We start from the raw sequence: 20052 nt of genomic DNA on the forward strand, positions 1-20052 counted from the left end.
TGTTCATTGGGAAAACCACCCCATCCCCCACTTGTATGACATATTACTAAAGAGAAAAAGAGGAAGAAAGTAAGAACTAATATATATGTACAAACTAATAATCTATTTTTATCACAATTTGGGGGAGTATTTATCTATCTATCTATCTATCTATTTATTTATTTGAGACAGGGTTTCTCTGTGTAGCCTTGACTATCCTGGACTCGCTTTGTAGACCAGGCTGGTCTTGAACTCACAGAGATCCGCCTGCCTCTGCCTCCCAGCACTCAGGTGTGCACCACCACACTCAGCTGGGAGTTATGCTTATTTGTTTTTATTCTATGTACACATGCCAGAATCCAAGTGTGTGCACCATATGTGTGCCGGTACCCAAGAAGGTCAAGAAAGAGTGTTGGATTCCCTGGAACTAAATTTACAAATGGTTGCGGTTGCGAGCTACCTCGTAGGTGCTGGGAATTTAACCTGGGTCCTCTACAAGAACAACAAGTACGTTTAATCATGAAGCCATTTATCGAGCCCCTTATTTATTTGTTTGTCTGTTTAGTTAGAGGCAGAGTCTCACTATGTAACTCTGGTTGGTCTGGAACTCACAGAGATCCTCCCTAGTGGTGGAACTAAAGATGTGTGGCATACAATTTTGTTTGTTTGTTTTTGAGAAAGAGTCTCCCATAGTCCAAGCTGGCCTCAGAGTTACTGTATGGCTAAAAAATAATCCTGATCATCATGCCTCTACTTCCCAATACTGGGAATGTAGTCGTGCCATGTTTATGCCCTGCTGGGGATCAAACTCAGGGTGCTGTATATGCTAGGCGATCAGTCCCAGGCATTAATGTGCATTTTTTTTACCCTGTAAATCCAAATCTGCTCATAAAAATAAAGTTCATTATTTTAGAAAGCCATTTTATAAGAGAAAGTACTGGGGAGGGAAGGGGATATTTTGCTGTATGCTAAGGGCAGGGTCTACTTCATGAAACCTTGGCAGGACCAATGTGTGATGTCTGTCATGGTGTGGACAACGCTGCTGCTGCTGCTGCTCTGGGCTGTGCCCATGTTCCAGAGTAGGAGGACAAAGGTGACTTTAGCCTACAAGGTGAGCTCAGGTCATGCCCTCCCACTGCATGCCTATGGCAGGGTGGAGAAGCCAGGGCCTCAATGGAGCAGAGGTGACAGGGGCCTGGATCATCTGGGCAGGCCTAGGTCCAGTGAGGAGGGCCTTGAGGACGCAGACCGTGTACAATGATGGAGGATCTGTATCCCGCTGATGCCCCTAACCCTCGTGCAACCCCATCTCACAGTGAAGCCCGGAGGAGATAGCAGATTGGGATAATGTTGCAGAGGCTGGGTACGAGGACTCTCCTAGGGTCTCCCATGACCCCCTTCTGTGCAATGTGACATCCCCAGTTGACTGCACACACCCCAAATCACCCAGTGCGATGTCTTGCTGATCCGGGACTCCCCTCTCCGCTGCCTTCTCTCCTGTGTGGCCTGTGTGTCTCTTCACTCACCTCCAGCTGTAGTCTAGTTCACAGTTACCCTGCCTTTCACCCACGGCCAATATGCTGGCTTTTTTTTTTTTTTTTTTAAAGGAAGACAAAAGACTCCCTGGGCGGAAATCCCCCATTTTCCTTTTCTAGTTCCTGGTCAGCTGTGTGGCCCTGGAAGAGCGATTGTCTCTGGCATCACAGGTGGTGAGCCAGACCGTGCAGGATTTGTCTGTGGTCCTTTCTGCCCATGCTCTATTGCTCTACTACTTATCTTCTTCATCCCAGCTGACCTTTGAACCTGGCTTACAACAGATACCTCTCTCTCTCTGTTTTTTTTTCTTTTTTGGCTCCCCCCTCCGCCCCCCGGCTTTCTCTGTAGCCCTGGCTTTCCGGGAACTCACTCTGTAGTGAGATCCACCTGCCTCTGTTGGGATTAGAGGCGTGCACCATCACCGCCAGGCTCAGACACTCTTCCACTCTCTTCCCCATTCCTCGTCTTTCCCTAAGGCCTTCTACCTTTGCTCCTCTCTGTCTTCCCCCTTTCCCAGGTCAGACTACGTGTCTTGAGCGGAAGACAGGTTAATACAAGGATGCCAGAGTGGGTGGAGGCAATGCCTCCTGGGAGCTGGGTTTGCAGAACCGCCCTGGAGCAGGTAAACAGAATCCGGCTGTTTCAGGGGATCGGAGAGCAGTGTGAACAGAACTCTGAGTGTCGGAGCGACTGCTGTGTCACCAACAGCTTGGACCCACAGAAATTCTGCACCCCCCATACCATGTTCTTGCAATGTGTGCCCTGGAAGAAGGTGACTGGGGCCCTCAGTGACACCTAGGGAGGGAAAGAAACCAGCAGGCGACACTTTCTGGCCCCACTTCTACCTTCTTTTGGATGAGCTAGAGGAAGGGGGTTCTGGGAAGGGAGAGGGGAGGTCCCCAGGGGTGGTAGAAGGAAAGGGGTCTCTGACAGCAGAGAGTGCTGGTTCCCTGCTCCCTCACAGCCGAATGGGCACCCCTGTGAAGAGCACTCAGAATGCCAGAACAACTGCTGTGTCAGGACTAGCTACAGCTCAGACAGGTTCTGCTCAGCGAAGTCCATCTTCTTGCAGTGTGTGTCATGGCGCAAGGTGAGCATGGAGCAAGGGAGCAGGTGAAGGCCACCCCATGGGGCTGGGTCCCTGCTGAGAGGAGGGGACCAGGGGCCTTCCTGGGGCTAGATGACATCTGACCATCTCTCCAGCCGGAGGGAGACTTATGCCAAACCCACTCAGAGTGCTGGAGCCTGTGCTGCCTCCCACTGAGAGAGACCAGCCCTTCCCACTGTACAAAGCGAACTGGGCTCCTAGCTCTCTGCCTGCCAGTGGTGAGTGGCCCACCTTAACCCCCACCTACTGAAACTGCTGTGGTGGGGGTTGTGCGTGAAACCAAATCCCACCAACAGAGGGCGCAGTTAGTGTTCATATGCAGTTGATAAAGCAGAGGAGACAACTGAAGCAGACTGTGGGTCTCCTGAACCAGGCACTGAGTCTCCTGGGTATGAAGGTGCAGGGCACCATCATAAAGGCCTGTTGATCCTACCTGGAGGGACCAGAAACTTGCAAGCCAGGAAGCTGGTATTGAAGCTACCAGGAGCTGGAGCAGACTCTTTAGCCCTATCGGAATGTGTGTCTGTATATGTGTGTGTGTGTGTGTGTGTGTGTGTGTGTGTGTGTGTGTGTGTGTCTGTCTGTCTGTCTGTGGTGTCTACCAAGTAAAGGGACCATTACAGCTGCCAGGCAGAAAGGGTCTCCCAACTTCTCTCCTTCCCATCTCCTTTACTTTCTGCTGGCCCTTAGTAGGACCAGAGGACAAAAGTTCACAGAACAAGGGCCATGGAGAATGGGGGCTCATGGGCATCAGAGCCTGACTGTGTGCATGGGCAGTGTATGCCATGGGTGCTATGTGGGGTTAAGTACATATTTTGTTGTTAGACATCATGATACCATGTGGTGTGCTCCTAAGGTTAAGAATATATGGCCCTGCCAGGAGAGCCCAGCCTGTGAGGTTTGCTTTAGCTTGCCTTGTCCCACTTGGGACAACTGACCTCAAGGAACAGTTTAAGTGAGGGAAGGAGTCAGGCAGTCCCATCCATAGTGGCTGAGCCCTGGGCAAGGGTGCTGTGGTTAGTGCTTAGAGTCAAGCACATCTGATTTCTCTCTCTCTCATCTTTACTTTTAGTGAATGAACATGGATTTGTGCAATGCAGAACTACAACTGGCCCTCAGAGAGCAGAAAGTGCTTTGCTCACATCCACTGTTCCCTTATTAGGCTTCTGAAGCTCGACAGGAATTAGAGCTTGTCAGCTTGTCGTTGATATGAACTCCCGCAGCATGAAGCATCTGAGGACAAATCATAGCATTGCCGCTCAAATAAAAACTACTGACTGATGCAGAAGAACCTTGTCCAGTCCATGTTTTGTTTTGTTTTCCCTAATAACAAAAGCATGAAAATCTGTAAAATCCCTGAAGACGCACCTGGATCTGCTCAGCTCTGGAATGGTGCTGGCTCTGCGGAGTCAGGCTGGTGCGGATCGTTCAGGGTGGCCACTACACCAGCCCCACCAGCCCGCAGCCGTCTCCATGACAACGCTGTGGTCATGTGTCTTGTCGCTGGAGATAAGTATAAGTTGGCGATCCCAAAGGGAAAGTTTGCCTGGACCAAATCGCCTACCGCCATACTGTATCACAAGCTGGTCCGGGCGCCAGGGGCTGGGGAAGGTCACACTGGACTTCCCACAGTGGCAGACCTGTTTCCATGTAGGCTGCTTTTCTTTGGTGGCCTCTCCAGGGTTAGCTGCTAAGGTCTCCCTTGTCCTCCAACTTTGACCCAGGTTCACCTTTGTGGCCCATACCGGCCCATGCTGAGCTGCTTCTGTGCCCATTAACCTCCACTTTGTCTTCCTCTCTCCTTGATGAGCCCTATCTATGGAAAAGGGTCCTTCAGTTTCGTTTGGTTTCTGAGTCCAACAGCTGCTTTATATTTTCCCAGACCTCTCATGCCCAATGCCAGGGAACTCTGCCATGCTTCGCTTTGGCTGCTGGGTATTTCAGGGAAAATACCCCAGTTTCTGTTCTTCCTGCACTGTCTGTTCATAAGTGTCCTGTGACCATCTCTGATGCTTTCTGCTCACCGCTGAGGCACCTCCTGTGGGGGTGATAATATGAACAAGGCTGTGGTTGAGATCACCAGAGGGTGTGAGATGTTGGTGTCCTTTCAGAAAAGGATTCAAGGACAGGATGTGGCCCAGCCTGGTCTGTACAAAGCTGTAAGTTCAAACCCCAGCACCACAAAAGAAGACAATTTTTGGTTAACTAGCTTAATACTAAAGTTGTGTGTGTGTGTTGTTTTGTTTTATTTTTGAGACAAGGTTTCTCTGTGTAGTCCTGGAAGTCCTGGAAGTTCTGGAAGTCCTGGAAGTCCTGGAACTCACTCTGTAGACCGGGCTGGCCTCAAACACGGAGATCTGCCTGAGTTCTGGGATTAAAGTTGTATACCACCAGCACCTGGCAATACTAAAATATTTATTACATCAACTATATGAGAATTCTAAATGTGTGAGTTCAAAATGGTAATATGCAATTTTTAATAACTGATGACATTCCTAGGACATTTTATTTCTAACTTTTTGGCTTTGCCATCATCTTTAATTATACTTACAAAATATCAATTTTGGGCCAACAAAGATGGCTCAGTGAGTAAAGGCACTTTCTGCCAAGGCTAATAACTTACTAAGTTCTATCTCTGGGATCCACAGATTGCCATCTTCTCTCTCTCTCTCTCTCTCTCTCTCTCTCACACACACACACACACACACACACACACACAGAGGAGGGGGAAAGGCATGCCTTCCTCCCAATTAAATAAATGCAGACTAAATAAAATAGCATTTTGTGATGTCTTCTAAGAGACAAAAAAAGCAGCTGAATCTCTCCACTGAAGACTGAGGTAACTTCACTCCCCAATGGATGTTTCTCAAGATATATAACTGGGGACTCAGTGGTTAAGATTGCTTATACAACCATAAGAACTCTGTGATGACTATTCTTTTTTAAAATGATTTTCTTAAATATATATAAAAATTTATGTGCATTGCTGTTTTGCCTGCATGTAGATGTAAGAGTGTCAGATCTTAGGGTTACAGAGAGTTGTAAGCTGCCATGTGGGTGCTGGGAATTGAACCCAGGTCCATTCTAGAAGAGCAGTCAGTGCTCATATCCTCTCTCCAGCCTCCATGATTGATGACTATTCTTGGGTGTTAACTTGACTACATCTGGAATCAATTAAAACCCAAGTGACTAGGCACACCTGTGAGAGACTGCTCTCTCTCTCTCTCTCTCTCTCTCACTTTTTTTCAAGATAGGGTTTGTGTGTGTAGCAAGCAGCCCTGGCCCTGGCTGTCCTGGAACAAGCTCCGTAGACCAGGCTGACCTTGGATTCAAAGAGACCCCCCCCTGCTCCTGCCTCCCCTCCCAAGTGCTGGGGTTAAAGGTGAGCACCATCATACCCAGCTGAGAGATAGTTTTCTTAATTAAATCATTTGAGGAGGGAAGACCCAGTTCTAATCCAGATCTTTGAGGTGGGAGGATCCACCTTTAATCTGGACCACACCTTCTGCTGGCCACCTGTATAAAGGACGTGAAAGAAGGAAGCCTTCTCTCTCTCTTTGCTTGCTTGCTCTCGCTCTTACTGGCAAGTCCATTCCTTCACTGGCATTAGAGCCTACTTCTATGGGCATAAACTGGCCAGCTGAGGCATCCAGCCTTGTGGAGTGAACAATTACTGGATTCTTGGACCTTCTGTTGGTAGACGCATTTGTTGAACTATTTGGACCACAGCCTGTAAGCCACTCTAATACATCTTGTGTGTGTCTGTCTGTGCGTGTCTCTGTGTGTGTGTGTCTGTGTGAAAGAGCCAGGTGAAGGCTGGTGTATTTCTGTAACCCCAATGCTGTGGGGAGCAGAGACAGGATCACTAGGCCTTGCTGGCTGCCAGCATAGCCAAAATACGTAAATGCAAAGTGACAGGTGAGGACACTCAAAGGCCAGCCTGGGGTACATAAGTTTGAAGCCAGCTTTGGATACATGAGACCCTTCTCAAGACAACAAACCTGTGCCCCAGAGATAAATGTTAAGGAAAAAAAGCAGGCTTTGCTGGGAATGCCAGCAACCTGAACGGGAAGCCAACTGTATGTAGCCTTAATCACTTTCCAGGTCTTTATGGATTTTCACATAACAATCAGTCAGGGACAGTACGAAGAAGAGTCTGTCAACAGGCTAGGATTCTGGTGCTGACTGCAGGCAGAAATCATCTGAGGACGGAGTCCTTTTTAGGGCAGGACAGCCTAACTGTGGGTCAGTTTTATGGTTAATGCCTGGTTTTGTAAATTAGTTTTTTTTTTTTTTTATTTTAAAGCAAGGTCACAGGGCACACAGTGCCTGAGAGTGAAAAAGACACAGGAGGCAAGCAAGATGGTGTTTTCTTTAGAAATTACCTATAGTGAATGCTAGCCATTTCAAAACCCTTTTGCTGTTTCAAAGAAGGCCACCAGATGGCAATATGACCTTGGCAGAGCAGAAATACATCGGCAGGAAAGCCTGGGCAGGAGTTGTTTACCTGATTTAGAGACAATAAAACACAGGCAATGGTAGAGCAGACTCCTCCTGTACCCAGACTTCTCTGTGACGACCTGCTCTGTAACACTTGTTTTTCCTACTGAATAGCTTCAGCTTAAGTCAAGTGGATTGCAAAACAAACACAAGCTCTGCGGAACCCCAGGCGGGAAGCCTCTGAAAACAAAGTCGCCACAAGCATTGACTATCTAGAGTCAGAGGTCGTGGTGAAGGTTGGCTGGGGAGGTGATTCCCAGAGCTATCGAGACAGAAGCCTGGTCTAAGGAAAGGAGATACATCAGGCTGGGTGTGCTGATCCCTGGAGAGCCTGTCCAGAGCAATTACAGCTCAGAAGTGCTTTATGGCTTTAATAATGTGGTGGGAAACGGGGGGTGGCTGCTGCTTAGAGCATGTTTTATTCATGTCAGGAAAGACTGACTTCTACAGTTATCATCCCAGACCTCAGCTTAGCGGGGCCACTGGCTTGTCCTCTGGGGTTACTGCTGGAGCCCACGCTGCAAAAAGGCAGGGCTGCCTTGGAGGCAACCAAAGGTCCCTCTCGCTAGAAGTTTAGAGTTTGCTGTGAAGGTGGAACTGGGGATGAAAAAATCTACTTAGATGAGTGAGGAAACGCCCCAGGCAGCCATGAACTGCACAAACTGAAAAAGAGCGTGCGAGTTTACCAGGTACAATGAGGCAGAAGGCTGGAGGCAAGAGCTGCTGAAGGGCAGCAGGTACTCAGCCTTGATAGCCTCTTACAGGTAAGGGGAGCTGGTGGTCCACTCCAGAGGCCCATCAGACTTGGGGAGTCAGCTGGAGGAGTGTGGACAAAGCTCACGCCTCCACGTCCAAGAGGGCAAGTTTCTACCCCAGCATCAGCTGCTTCATACAGACTGCAGTTTCCATCAGGGTTCTTTTGCCTCTTCTGCTGCCCACTGCATCCACCATAAGGTCTGTCCCCTCCCAGGGACATCTCATGTTGTCCTACTCCAGCCCCGTGGCTCCTTTGTCTTCACAGGAGCTGGTGCCTGAGAGCTGCTGAGGTTGGTGGCTGGAGGCCGGCTGGAGGCAGGTCACACGGCACAGGTAGCTGTGGAGTCCGATGGCCAGTTCTGTTTCCATGTTTCTCCTGCTGTACTCTTTGTCCCAGGTCGTGGTGACAGGATGTGTTGTGTCCTCATTGCAACAACCCTCACTGGACCCAGAGTCTCAAAGGGATGCCCAACAGCAGGAGGTGTCACGAATCATGCCTATCCAGGACCATCGCCCTCAAAGGTAACACTCCTCTCCAGGCAGGAATGCCCTGCTTGGCCAACACAACACTAACGAGGTGCCAGTACCAGGTAAGGACCTCTGAGGACCTTGTGTGAGCTTGGAGCCACTCCTCCCTTGCCCAGGGCTTAAGGCACTGTGTCCCTTGGCTGTCAATTCAGGACTCATCCACATGAACCCCTTAGACAATGGATGGTCTTAGTCAAAGGACACCCTTGACCTTCTGTCCATCCCAAATGGTGAGTCCTGTGGCTTCCTGAAGTGGTTCTGCAAGGCCCCAGCAGTCCTGTGGCATTTGAACAGGGCCCTATGAGCGGCCTCCAATTCCACCCCAGCCAGGTCTGGCAGAGGATGTAAAAAACAAAGTCCTTAAAAAAAAAAAAAAAAAAAAAAAAAAAAAGCCAGCTGTCACTGTGTAGCCCTGGCTGTCCTGGAACATGCTATGTATGCTAGGTTCTCATAGAAATCCACCTTCCTCTGCCTCTTCTGGGGTTAAAGGTATGTGTGATCACATCTGGCAACAAAATATCTTGATGCCCAGATATTGGAATCGCTCTAATGATGCAGATGAGGAAGGCAGATGAATCTTTGTGAGTTTGAGGCCAGCCTGGTCTACACAGGCCCAGTCTCAAAAAACAAAAAACAAAAGATAAGGAGGGGGAGGTAAAGCCTATTTAATCCAGGGTGCCCTGGGAGGAGGCAGATGGCTGAAAGACTCATGTACATCACGACTGTCATGGGAGCAGCGAACCTTCCCCTCTGCTCCCCATCCATAGCACCACTGTGCTCATGGTGCCTTCACTCTGGGGGTCCAGGGGCCGTGTGGTTGTAGGCCACTAAGACCCATGATCTCTGCAGCCATAACTCTCTTCAAGAGCCCTCCAAGGTCTGACATTTCCTCACAGAAGGAGGGAGGCAGGAGGGTCACTGATCTTCAATTCTAGGTGCTCCCTCATACAGGTGCTCCTGTTGGTCACCTGTATGTTACTCTGCCCTAGCTGAACCTGGCCTAGTGTTTCAGGGAAGTGCTGGAGTAAAAAGGCTGGGGGGATTACAGGGCAAGTCCTTCGTAGCTCTAAATTGTTGTTCTGGGTTCTCGTTCTTGTTGGGTTGAGATTTTCTGGTGATTTTGCGGCTGCTTTCAGGGTCACCTGTGTTCTGTAAGTAAGCCCCAAACACTCACTGGTTCCCCAAGTTTGACTTTGGTGGAATATTACTTTGTTTTGCCATTGGTGTCCTATCGCCCAGGCCTGCCACTCAGCCTGATTAACACTCCACTTCCCAACCCAGGCAGGACATGGTGACACCAAACCATCGGGTGTTCGGGCATGTCCTGAGCTTCATCTGTATGGGCAGGTGGCGCTCCCCTGCGCAAAGGTGGAAGGAGACCGCTGGCCACCTCTGACCTTAGGCATTCTACGTTTTCCTTTACTGGACGAAGGGTTAACCTGATCTGTGTGGCGCTAAACAGTCAGGGTCAAATCCAGCCCCATGTGTTAACATGTTCCTATGAACCTCGAGACCGCGAGCGGGAAGTCGAAGGGCAGGCTCCGTGCGGGAAGCGGCAGACTCTGGAACTAAGGGCTGCCATGGCCAGTGTGGTTAGGCTCCATGGGTCACCTGGGGATGAGTTCCATGCAGACAGAGAGGGGGTGCTGCAGAAGTGCCAGGAAAGCACAGCCCCAAGGGAAACCAAGGGAGAGGTAAGCAGCAAGGGCTAATGCCAACCACGCATTGTCTCAGGATGTCCCTGAGGTACTCGGAAGCCCATCATTGCCCAGGAGGAATGCAGGCAGGGAGTTACCTGCCTCAGAGCCACACAAGACACTGGACCAGATTTCATCCAAATCAAGGCTATATTTATCTCTGTGCTGATTGACATGAAAACCGACTTTAGTGGAAACCGTCTACAGTGGAAACATTGAGCTGGAAGGAACTGAACACAGCAGAGAGTGGTGCTGAATGTTGACTCAGCACAAAAGCAGGTCAGGGAACCAAAAAGGACAAGCTGACAAAACATGGGGGAGCTTGAGAGGGCATGAATGGGAAACCAAAGCCAGAGGAGGGGTGAGAGGCTTAGTGGTGGTGGAGGGGAGGCGACACCCAGACAGATGAAGAGAACTAACCTTTTTCTTGTAACCAACTTTAGACCGGAGCTTGTAGGACTGTCTGGCTTACACAGCTCCGGTTTGTCATTACGACTGGAGCCAGCCAGCCCCAAAGCCCACTGTAAGTCTAAGCAGACCCCAAAAGTGTGGCTCTCAGGGAGGTCCACCCACTCTGATAGGAAGCTCAGATACCTTCTCCCCCTAAACATCCTGTCCTGCCTCCGAGGCTTGCATAGTTGAAGGATAGTTGCTGCAGTTAAACAGCTGAGTGTGTTCACAACTGACAGCCCGAGTGGGGTTTTGTGACCACATACACAAATAACCAGAGGGGGTTCTAGAGACTTGTTAAAGACTGACTGTCCATGTTAAGAATTTAATAAGTTTTATAATTATATCAACAGAATATTTACATTTTTTCCTAAAAAACAAACCAAAGAAATCCGCTTACACCTATGCATAATAGAATAAGGCAGAAAACCCAAAGTTTTGTACATTATTATTAATATTATTTTAATATATATCTGTAACTTCGGTTCTAAGTACCAAGGGAAGGCCAGAGCCGGGCCTGAGTGCAGAGCCTCACAGTGCGCTGGACAGAAAGACCATTTCTTTCCATAAATAACAAACCCTGGGGCTCAAATGGGATCTGAGAAGTGAAACTGCAAATCCCAACTAAAAATTCCTTTTTTTTCTTTTTTTTTTTGGTTCTTTAAAATGTCGTTAGAGCATAAAATTAAGAAAAATACAAAACCATTAAAAATGTTTGTCACTTGTGTGTGGGGAAAGGTACAAAGCTAAATTTTTCCCAGTGACCTAATCGCAAGCTCGGAAAATGAAGTCACCCCCAGGAAAGCGAAAAGTCCTCCACTATGCAGGCTGCAGCGTGGTACAGGCCGCGCTGCTCCCGGACCCCGGGAACTGTGCTCAGGTGCCAGGAATTTAAGTGAGTCAGTTCGTTCCGCCGGGACTACCGCGCCTCCACCTCGGGCGGGTTGCACGCCGGCGAGTAGTCGCGCGCCTCGCCAGGCCCCAGCGCCAGCGGCGTGGTCCTGGGGCGCGCGGGTGGCGTGGGGACCCCGCCGGCGGCCACCAGGGGCGGAGGCGCGCCGAGCGCGGCGGCTGCCGGCGGGGTCCGGGCCAGGAGCGCGCCGTGCAGCGCGCCGGAGGCCAGGCGCGGGTAGTGCATGGCCGGCAGCAGGGCAGCGTCCGGGTCGGGCCCGCGGGCGCGCTCCAACTCCTCCCGGCGCACCTCCCGCAGGCGCTCGGGGCTGTAGGCGTGGGGCTCGCGGTCCCGGTAGGCGCGCTCACAGAGTTCAAAGGGAGCGGGGCCCGTGGCGGGCGTCGGGGCAGGGAAGGGGCGGCGCGGCAGTTCCAAGCCCTGGTAGGTGTCGCACGGCGGATCCCACACGAAGCCCGAGGTGCCCAGGCCCAGGTTTGCAGTTGTGGAGTGCACGCCGACGCCGGTGAGTTCCGGTATCTCGTCTTCCCTGCGTTCCTGCTTGACCTTTACGTCGCCCTGGGGCCGCTCAGGCGTCTGCTTCCCCGTCTCCCGACCTAGCAGGCCTGCCAGTCGCAGGCAGTCGCCGAGGGCTGCCTTGCAGTAGGGCGATGGCGGTCGGGCAGCCAGCTTGGCGCCGTCCTCTTTGCCGGGTGAGTGGCTCTCCTTGACGCGAGTCTCGGCCTCACGCTCTGCGAGGACCCCAGGACGGCCAAGCTCTCCGGGGCCCCGCGGCAGGAGGTTGCTGATGGGATGGCCCACTGGTGCTGCGGCAGGGCCGTGGCTCAAGAGGCGCGTCTTCTCCAGGACGTCCCTGGGAACAACAGGATAAAGCCATCAGCTATAGCAGCTGTCAAGTTCTTGTGACCTCAAGTTTCCTGCTGTGTGGAGCCTCTTTGAACCCAGGGCTTCTGGGCTTAGCCAGTGTTAGAAGCACCCCAGCTGTGAGCACACTGGTGACAGCTGGTTATTGGCTGGGTACTGCCCTGGGTGGATGCAGCAGGACGAACTACTGGGGGGAGGGGTCCTCCCACATGGAGTGGGCAGTAAAGAAGCGCGGCTGCCCCAACTCTGGAATTCCCTGCTCAAAACCTAAGCACGCAGCGCCAACCTGAAAGTACAGGCCTCTAGTCCAGCTAAGGAGAGGCTGAGACAGGACTCAGTCAAAGCTAGCCTGGGCAACTTACCCTGGGGCCCTTGAGGGACCTGTGGCAGGGATCCACTGTCATCACCGGGCCAGGAGAGGGCCCTGAAAACAGTCCTCCTCGCCCACCCTTTTCTGGCGGGGTCCCCAGCTGTGCCTGCAAGCCACATTTGCTCATGGCATGGGGAAGTCAGGAGTGGCTCAGGACTTCTCACCTGAGTCTGTCACAAGGACCAACTGCTCTCGCTACACATCAGACGATGCTGAACCATGGGCATGGGGGCAGAAGAGAGCCCCAGGGCCTGACCAGGGACCTTAGCACCCTAAGGAGGGTCGTGCCTGCTGCAGGACCTGCATGGATCAGCCTAGATTTTGCCCCCGGTGGCCCTTCCACCTTCAGTGTCCTCAGTGCTGGCAGTGGGCTGCAGCATGGGTGTAGGCCTGAGGCCACCCTAAGTTCTGGTACTGGTGATCTATCTATGCCTTCACCTCATACACAGAGCAGCGCACCTGCTTTACACCTTTACACCCCGTAAGCTTTTTTCAACCCTTACCTTAGTGGTATTAGGATCTGACAACAGAGTCAGGCACGTATACTACTGCCCCAGGAGGATTTGGGGCACCGTACCCTCTTCCTCTCGCCCCTTGCCCATCTTCCAGACACCTACCTCATCCAGAGCGTGGCTGCTCACCTGGCTTCCTCCCTGAAACCTCTGGGTCCCTTCAGCCTTTATCCTCATATACAGTGCAAGCGCCATTCTGAGGGTTTACTGGTGTGTTACATAAACTCAGTTTGAATGTTTCTGATCTGCTTCTCATTTCTCTGTCTACTGACCTCTAGAGCAGAGGCCTTTGCCATTTCTCTAATACATCCGATATCCACACAATAAAGATCCGGGTTCAAGCGCCCTCAACTGATACCCCAGGTCCTTCTGAGCCCTGTCACTGTACTTGGGGTGTCTGTTCTGGCCCCCAGTCACTTGTCCTCAGTCACTCTCTAGTTGTAGGTGACCATTTATTACCAGAAGTGAGCTTCACACTTGCCTTGCCTAAAATGGGATGCAAGATTTCTATTCTTGCCGTAAAGTAAATGTGAAAATGTTAATAAGCCTGTTGACTGAGCTCTGGATCAAACATAAATTGGCTTTCAAAGTCTCACATACTCAGAAAACTTTGTAAGGCGTCAGTTCTGTAAGTCTCTTTTCTACCTGCACTCCTTCCATTCCCTTTATTTCTCCATATCTGCATTTCAGGTTTTACCAGCTCAAACTGTTTTGTTTTCGGAGACAGTTTTCTCTGTGTAGATCTGACTGTCCTGGAACTCACTATGTAGACCAGGCTGGTTTCCAACTAACAGAGATCTCCCTTCCTCTGCCTCCCCAGTACTGGGATTAAAAGCATGTGCCACCATTCCCAGCCCATCAAACCTTATTCCCTAAGTTCTATCTGATGAGCCGCTCTCCTAACAAGCTTTCTTCCATTCTGCCTCTCTACGCCAAAGGGGTGAACTGTAAAGCAAGGATCTCTTTGTTGCAAAAGGTCCAATGAAGATCTGGGACCTCTTCCCTCCAAAGGGATCCCATAACTGCTGTCCAGATTTAAAAGTTAGTTCTGGTCCATAAGGTTGCTGATGGTTTTAAACCATCCCAGGCATACCACAAAAGAATTTTATCTGCTTTGGTGACAAACAGGAACTGTTGGTCCCCTCCCTCCATCCTGAACAGGGCTGTTAAGATTCCTTAGGGAGACTGATATTACTCACCACCTGGAGACAAACACTGGTTTTGTTTTGTGTTTTTGGTTTTTCAAGACAGGCTTTCTCTCTGTGTAGCCTTGGCTATCCGGGACTCACTTTGTAGACCAGACTGACCTCAAACTTACAGAGATCTGATTGCCTCTGCCTCCCAGTGCTAGGATCAAACGCATGCACCACCACACCAGGCCTAAGGTGACTTCTTAAAGGGTGTAATGATGCACATTTGACCTGAGAGATGGTGGATCCCGTAGGGATTTGTGCCCTGGTGGGGGATGGGCTCACTTTGAGCCCATCATGGAGCTGAGCTCACCTTGAACAGAAATGTGGTTTACTGCCATCTTAACTGGTGACCTCATTTAAGATGGAAACAACCATATGACTTGGCCACCACCTTTGCTAATGATGTCATGAAGTAGGACAATGCCATGTGACCTTGCCAGCATCTTGGTGAATGTAACCGCACGGCATCAACAAAAATAGCAACTCTCATAAAACTCCTTGGTATTACTGAGTCCTATGAAGATCAATGCACCCCTTTTATGATAAACTACAGAGGTAACTGATGAACCAGCCTGCTTCCATCTTGAGCTTGAAAGCCATCTTATAAAGACAAACTAGGTTCATTTCTGTTTCTGATTAAATTTCTGTTACTCAAAGATTGGGCTATGACCCACCTGTAACCTTAACTACAAATGGTTCTGTACTGTTTGTTCCAGGAAATGGAACCATCTTGCAGTCCTACCTTTGTTTCAGAGGGTTGTCAATGGCCACCTGCTGTCATGCTCTGCTTCTGAAATCTGCCTATTTTGGCAGCCAAACCACCCATTTGGAAACTCTACTTCTGAGCTATAAAACCTTATCTTGCCTATGTCCAATGCTGACCTTGCAAACCCCACTTTAGGGGGAGGCTGCCTGTGTGCAGCAAATGAAAAGAAGGCTTGCTTTAGTTAATTCGTCCATGGTGATTATTTGGGTCAGTTGTCTTTCTTACATCTTTGGGATTAACATCAGATGTTGCAATCAACAAAGCTGGAAGGAGTTCGAATTCTGAAAATCCATTTGACACCAGGCATGGAAATGCAGAATTTGGAATCCGCCCTGCTGGTTTTTGTCTTGCTTTAGTTTAGTAGTTCTTCCCTAGGAGTCCCCACACCCTCTTTGGAAAGATAATATATATTCAGTGCCACTATATGTGATCTGATTTTTTTTTCTTTTTTTTTTTTTAACACGGTGTTACGAGTTCCTTCTGAGATTTTGGACTTTGAAGTAGTCCCGAGACTGAAAGTCTATGGAAACTTGTTAAGTTGGATTGAATGCATTTTTGCATTATGATATGGCTGCAAGCCTGCAGGATGGGGCTGGAAATATGGTTGTTTGAGGCTCATAGGTGTGGCCTTGCTGGAGGAAGCTCGTTACCGGGAGTGAGCTTTGAGGTTTAAAACCTAGTCTAGTATACCAGCCTTCCCACCCCAACCCCCTTTACACACCAGGACCGTGCTTGCGGCCACGATGACAACGGACTGTGACCCTCTGAAACTGTAAGCCAGCCGACAATTACATGCTTTCTTTTGTAAGAGTTCCTGTGCCTGGAATCTCCAGGTCTGTCTGCTTTCCTCTGAGGAAAAAAACGTTCCTTTCTCCCCTCCGACACTCCACGTGTATCTGCTTTTGTTTCTGCCTGATCTAATATATTTGCTAAGGATCTCTATGTTAAGTTTCTCTTTCACAAAGAGGTTTATATAAAAAAACAATCCCAACAAACAGTAAGATTCACAATTTGGATTTATTAAAATATACCTTATATGTGATTATGAATACACAGCCTGCCTACATGGTTCTGGTTTGTCTTTTAAGATCATGTACTTAGTGCCAAAATGACTCCTAGGTAAGTGCTCATGTAAGCTAAAGTTGTTAAACCTGACCCAACTTCATTATGTTCATGGTAAAACTAAAATTTTAAGAAACAAAATAATGATAAAAGACAAAAAATATATTTAATCAATGTGACCATGTAGGTAAAACAAACAGAGATGGTCAATGGCCAGAAATATTTCCCTGGAACAAATAACATGCGTTTCTAAATTTAAGATCTGCTTTTAAGGAAAACACACAGTCAAGATATCTCCTTAATCCTTGTCTCAGTTCTGGTTCTATAATGTGGTCCCATTGCTTGATATAAATAACTTTAAGAGATGATTAGGCTGGGCGTGGTGATGCATGCCTATAATCCCAGCACTCTGGGGAGCAGAGACAGGCAGATCCCTGTGAGTTTGAGGCCAGCCTGGTCTACAAAGTGAGTGTAGACAGGTAGCTCGGAGTCACACTATTCTTCAAGAGAACCAGACTTTAATTTCCAGCATTGGCATCAGGTAGCTCACAGCCAATCACCTGTGACTCCAGCTGCGGGGGACCTGCCACCTCTAGCCTCTAAGGGCACCCACACTCACATGCACCCACAGAGACACACCCACACATATTCTTAAAAACAACAAAAATCACCCAAAAATTATCAACAAGAAATGCTTCAGGACTGTCTCTGACATGAACTCTGTGGCTGGCTCTTTGATTACCTCCCCCTAAGGGGGAACAGCATTGCCGGGCCACAGAGGAGGACAATGAAGCCAGTCCTGATGAGACCTGATAAACTAGGGGCAGATGGAAGGGGAGGAGGATCTCTCCTATCAGTGGACTTGGAGAGGGGCATGGCAAGAGAAGAGGGAAGGAGGGTGGGATTGGGAGGGGATGAGGGAGGGGGCTACAGTTTGGATACAAAGCGAATAAACTTGCAATTAATATTAAAAAAATTAAAATTAAAATTAAAAAAAGAAAGAAATGCTTCAAGAGATGACTTCTCCCACTCCAGGGTGCATCTTCCTATTGGACAAGTGCCCTCCCTTTAGAGAGGAGTAACTATGTCTATGCTGTTAAATGTTCTGTATATGAATGACTGCATATAAAACGCAAACATATAAAGGATATATATATATATATTTTACCACTACTACCTCTTTAAAATGATCCCTGCACTTAGGAGGCAGGTAGATCTCTGAGTTTGAGGCCAGCCTGGTCTATATCGAGTTTCAGGGCAGCCAAAACTGCAACGAGAAATCCTGTCTTGAAAACAAAATGAAACAAAATCCAAAAAAACCAATACCTTCCCTCACCCTAGTATCTGTCTCTTAGAATACAGGGTTCCTGTCCTGTTGCCATCTTCATGCCTTTGCTGTGCTGGCCTACGACAGTCATAGTGGGATTTGCACTTCACAAGTCCTTCACAGAAAGAAATGAGAAACGGGCCATCTGTGGTCGTTCAAATAAGAATGGCCCCCAGAGGCTCGTATGTTTGAATGCTTGGTCCCCAGTTGGTGGAGCTATTGGGGAAGGGTGAGCAGGTGTGGCCTTGTAGGAGGAGGTGTGTCACAGGAGTTGGCCTTTGGGGTTTCAAAGCCCACACCAGGCTCAGTCTTGGACTCTCTGCTTGCTACTTGCTAATCAGATGGAGTTCTCAGCTACTGCTCCAGTACCATGCCTACCTGCTGCCATGCTCCCGGCTAAAATAACGGACTAACCCCCCGGAACATTTTAGCAGGCCCTCAAATGTTTTCTTTTATAAGCTGTCTCGGTGCTTCAGCACAGCAACAGAACAGTGACTAAGATACCACCCCAGCCATTTTATGTAGACAAAGGATGGGGGATCCATCTATGTGCCTATTTAAAAAAAAAAAAAAAAAGCCTCATACATACTGAGTGAAGACCTTTTAGGGTGATTGCGTCTGGGTCCCCACACTCCCGTCAGCAAGTCCTCCCCAATTCTCTTAAGGAAGCCCAATAAACTCATTAGTTTTCTGGCGTGAACTTTGATGACATTGAAGTTTAGTTTGTCATTAGGAACTTATAAGGAAGGGATAGACATTGCTTAGTCTCCCCCCTTCTCCAGGGAAAAAATTCTCATAACAGATAGGAAATTTGTCAATGCTATTATGTCTCATAATATTAAGAAAAAAATGTTAGCAGGATATACGGATGAAAATTGTTTTATTATTATATATAAAGGCTGAGATATCTGATGTTTTCCAGAATGGAAAAGAAAACTAGAAAGCTTCTGTAAGTTATGAAGGTCTGAGTAACGTATTTAAGGTATAGAGAGGATGACATTTAGAGATAAAATATATGATATTAAAGTTTCTAAGGTCAAAGATCAACAATTACAAAGAGTATTAAAAAGTATGTCTAATCAGTTTATTGAAAATGTCTGACTTTGTGAAGCACAGTGGTGCATGCCTGTAATGCCAGCACTCAGGGAGGCAGGGGCAGGAAGATCTCTGTGAGTTCGAGGCCAGCCTGGTCTATAAAGTGAGTCCAGGACAGCCAAGGCTACACAAGGAAACCCTGTCTTGAAAAATAAAAATAAAAAACAACAACAAAAAATTAAAGGTGTAAGTGATCTTCTGGGTATTCAATAACCATATTTGGAGGCATATACTAATTAAGCCAGAGGGACTGAAAGGACGAATATTCCTCCCTCCTTGTCCTTCAAGGTCAGCTAGGTCCTAGTGTTCTTACGGAGCATCCCTTGAAATGTTCTGTAACCATAGGGAGTCCCCTTCTTTTTTGTTCAGGGAGGCCATTTGGTATACTCTAACCAGAGTCCAGTCTGCAAAGAGGAAAGATTTCCTCCATATTTCTGAGTGAAACAATGGTGAAGCAAGGCTTTTGACCCATCTTCACACAGATGGACTAACCAGTGAAAGAAAGACTAGACGAGTCTGAGGTCCCTCCCCTGCCCAAATGACCCTGAGGACTGGACCCTCAATTGGCCCTCATAGTACAAAAACCAAAATTAATTTTGGCTACCTATGTGGTCTTAAACACCCAGCAGGAGAGTACAGCCAGAATTAAAACAATCAGTGTGTTTCTTTCAGTTATGGGATTGCAGTCCTCAGAGATTATACTTAACAACATGAAATGTTACCTGGATAACTATTTCTTACTAACAGTTCTCTTCCTGATATAGATACCACACAGATACAGGACAAGACCTTACTTAAGTGTAGCAGTGTCTAGCCACAGCTAAGAAAAACAGGCCTATTATGGTGACAATTTTAGAATTCTGGTTTCTTTCTTTTTAAAGATTTATTTCCTTATTATGTATACAGTGCTCTCCCTGCATGTACACCTGCATGCCAGAAGAGGGCACCCACATCTTGTTATAGATGGTTGTGAGCCACCATGTGGTTGCTGGGAGTTGAACTCAGGACCTCTGGAAGAGCAGTAAGTGTTCTTAACCTCTGAGCCATCTCTCCAGCCCCCCTTCTGGTTTCTTCAAAAACACAGAAATGTTATTGTTTTAATCCCAGGTGTGGGGTATGGACTGTCCAAAGCAGCTATGATTTGCCTCATGCTGTAGCAGAGTCGTATCTTTGCCAGCTGAAGATTTGTGTGACGTCTGGAATTCTGGGAACTTTTCAGCCCCAAGAGGTGGGGTTGGTGGATGTTGGTCATTCAGGGGGGTTGTTTGCAGATTTGTTAGTGGTCATGCTCAAAGAAGAAACAAGAAGAAATCAGATTCAGGGATCTTTCTCTGTCTCCTATCCAGTGATGGTGTTGGGGAGCAGTGGGGGGGTGGGGAGAGGCTATAAACAGTGGGAA

At 48.5% G+C, this 20052-nt stretch overlaps 2 protein-coding genes across 17 annotated transcripts in view; one reads left to right on the forward strand and one right to left on the reverse strand.

The window, feature by feature from the left end:
- Window positions 1-430: 430 nt before the first annotated feature.
- Window positions 431-11449, forward strand: Lrcol1 (leucine rich colipase like 1). The gene is made up of 8 exons (XM_055605933.1): window positions 431-486; window positions 983-1090; window positions 2162-2287; window positions 2480-2605; window positions 2719-2841; window positions 8277-8401; window positions 9870-10101; window positions 11345-11449. Exons 2-8 carry the CDS (start codon window positions 995-997, stop codon window positions 11447-11449), a joined length of 933 nt encoding a protein of 310 aa, XP_055461908.1. The 5' UTR covers window positions 431-486; window positions 983-994.
- Window positions 10236-20052, reverse strand: part of Fbrsl1 (fibrosin like 1) — a 69631-nt gene continuing 59814 nt past the window's right edge. For all 16 annotated transcript variants that reach the window (XM_055606376.1, XM_055606374.1, XM_055606381.1 and 13 more), the window contains one exon: window positions 10236-12317. In XM_055606376.1, the coding sequence (XP_055462351.1) occupies window positions 11474-12317 (844 nt within the window). In that variant the 3' untranslated portion in view covers window positions 10236-11473. The remainder of the gene's footprint in view (window positions 12318-20052) is intronic.

This window comes from Psammomys obesus, unplaced genomic scaffold (genome assembly GCF_907164565.1).
Source record: "Psammomys obesus unplaced genomic scaffold, mPsaObe1.curated_primary_1811, whole genome shotgun sequence".
Taxonomy (NCBI): domain Eukaryota; kingdom Metazoa; phylum Chordata; class Mammalia; order Rodentia; family Muridae; genus Psammomys; species Psammomys obesus.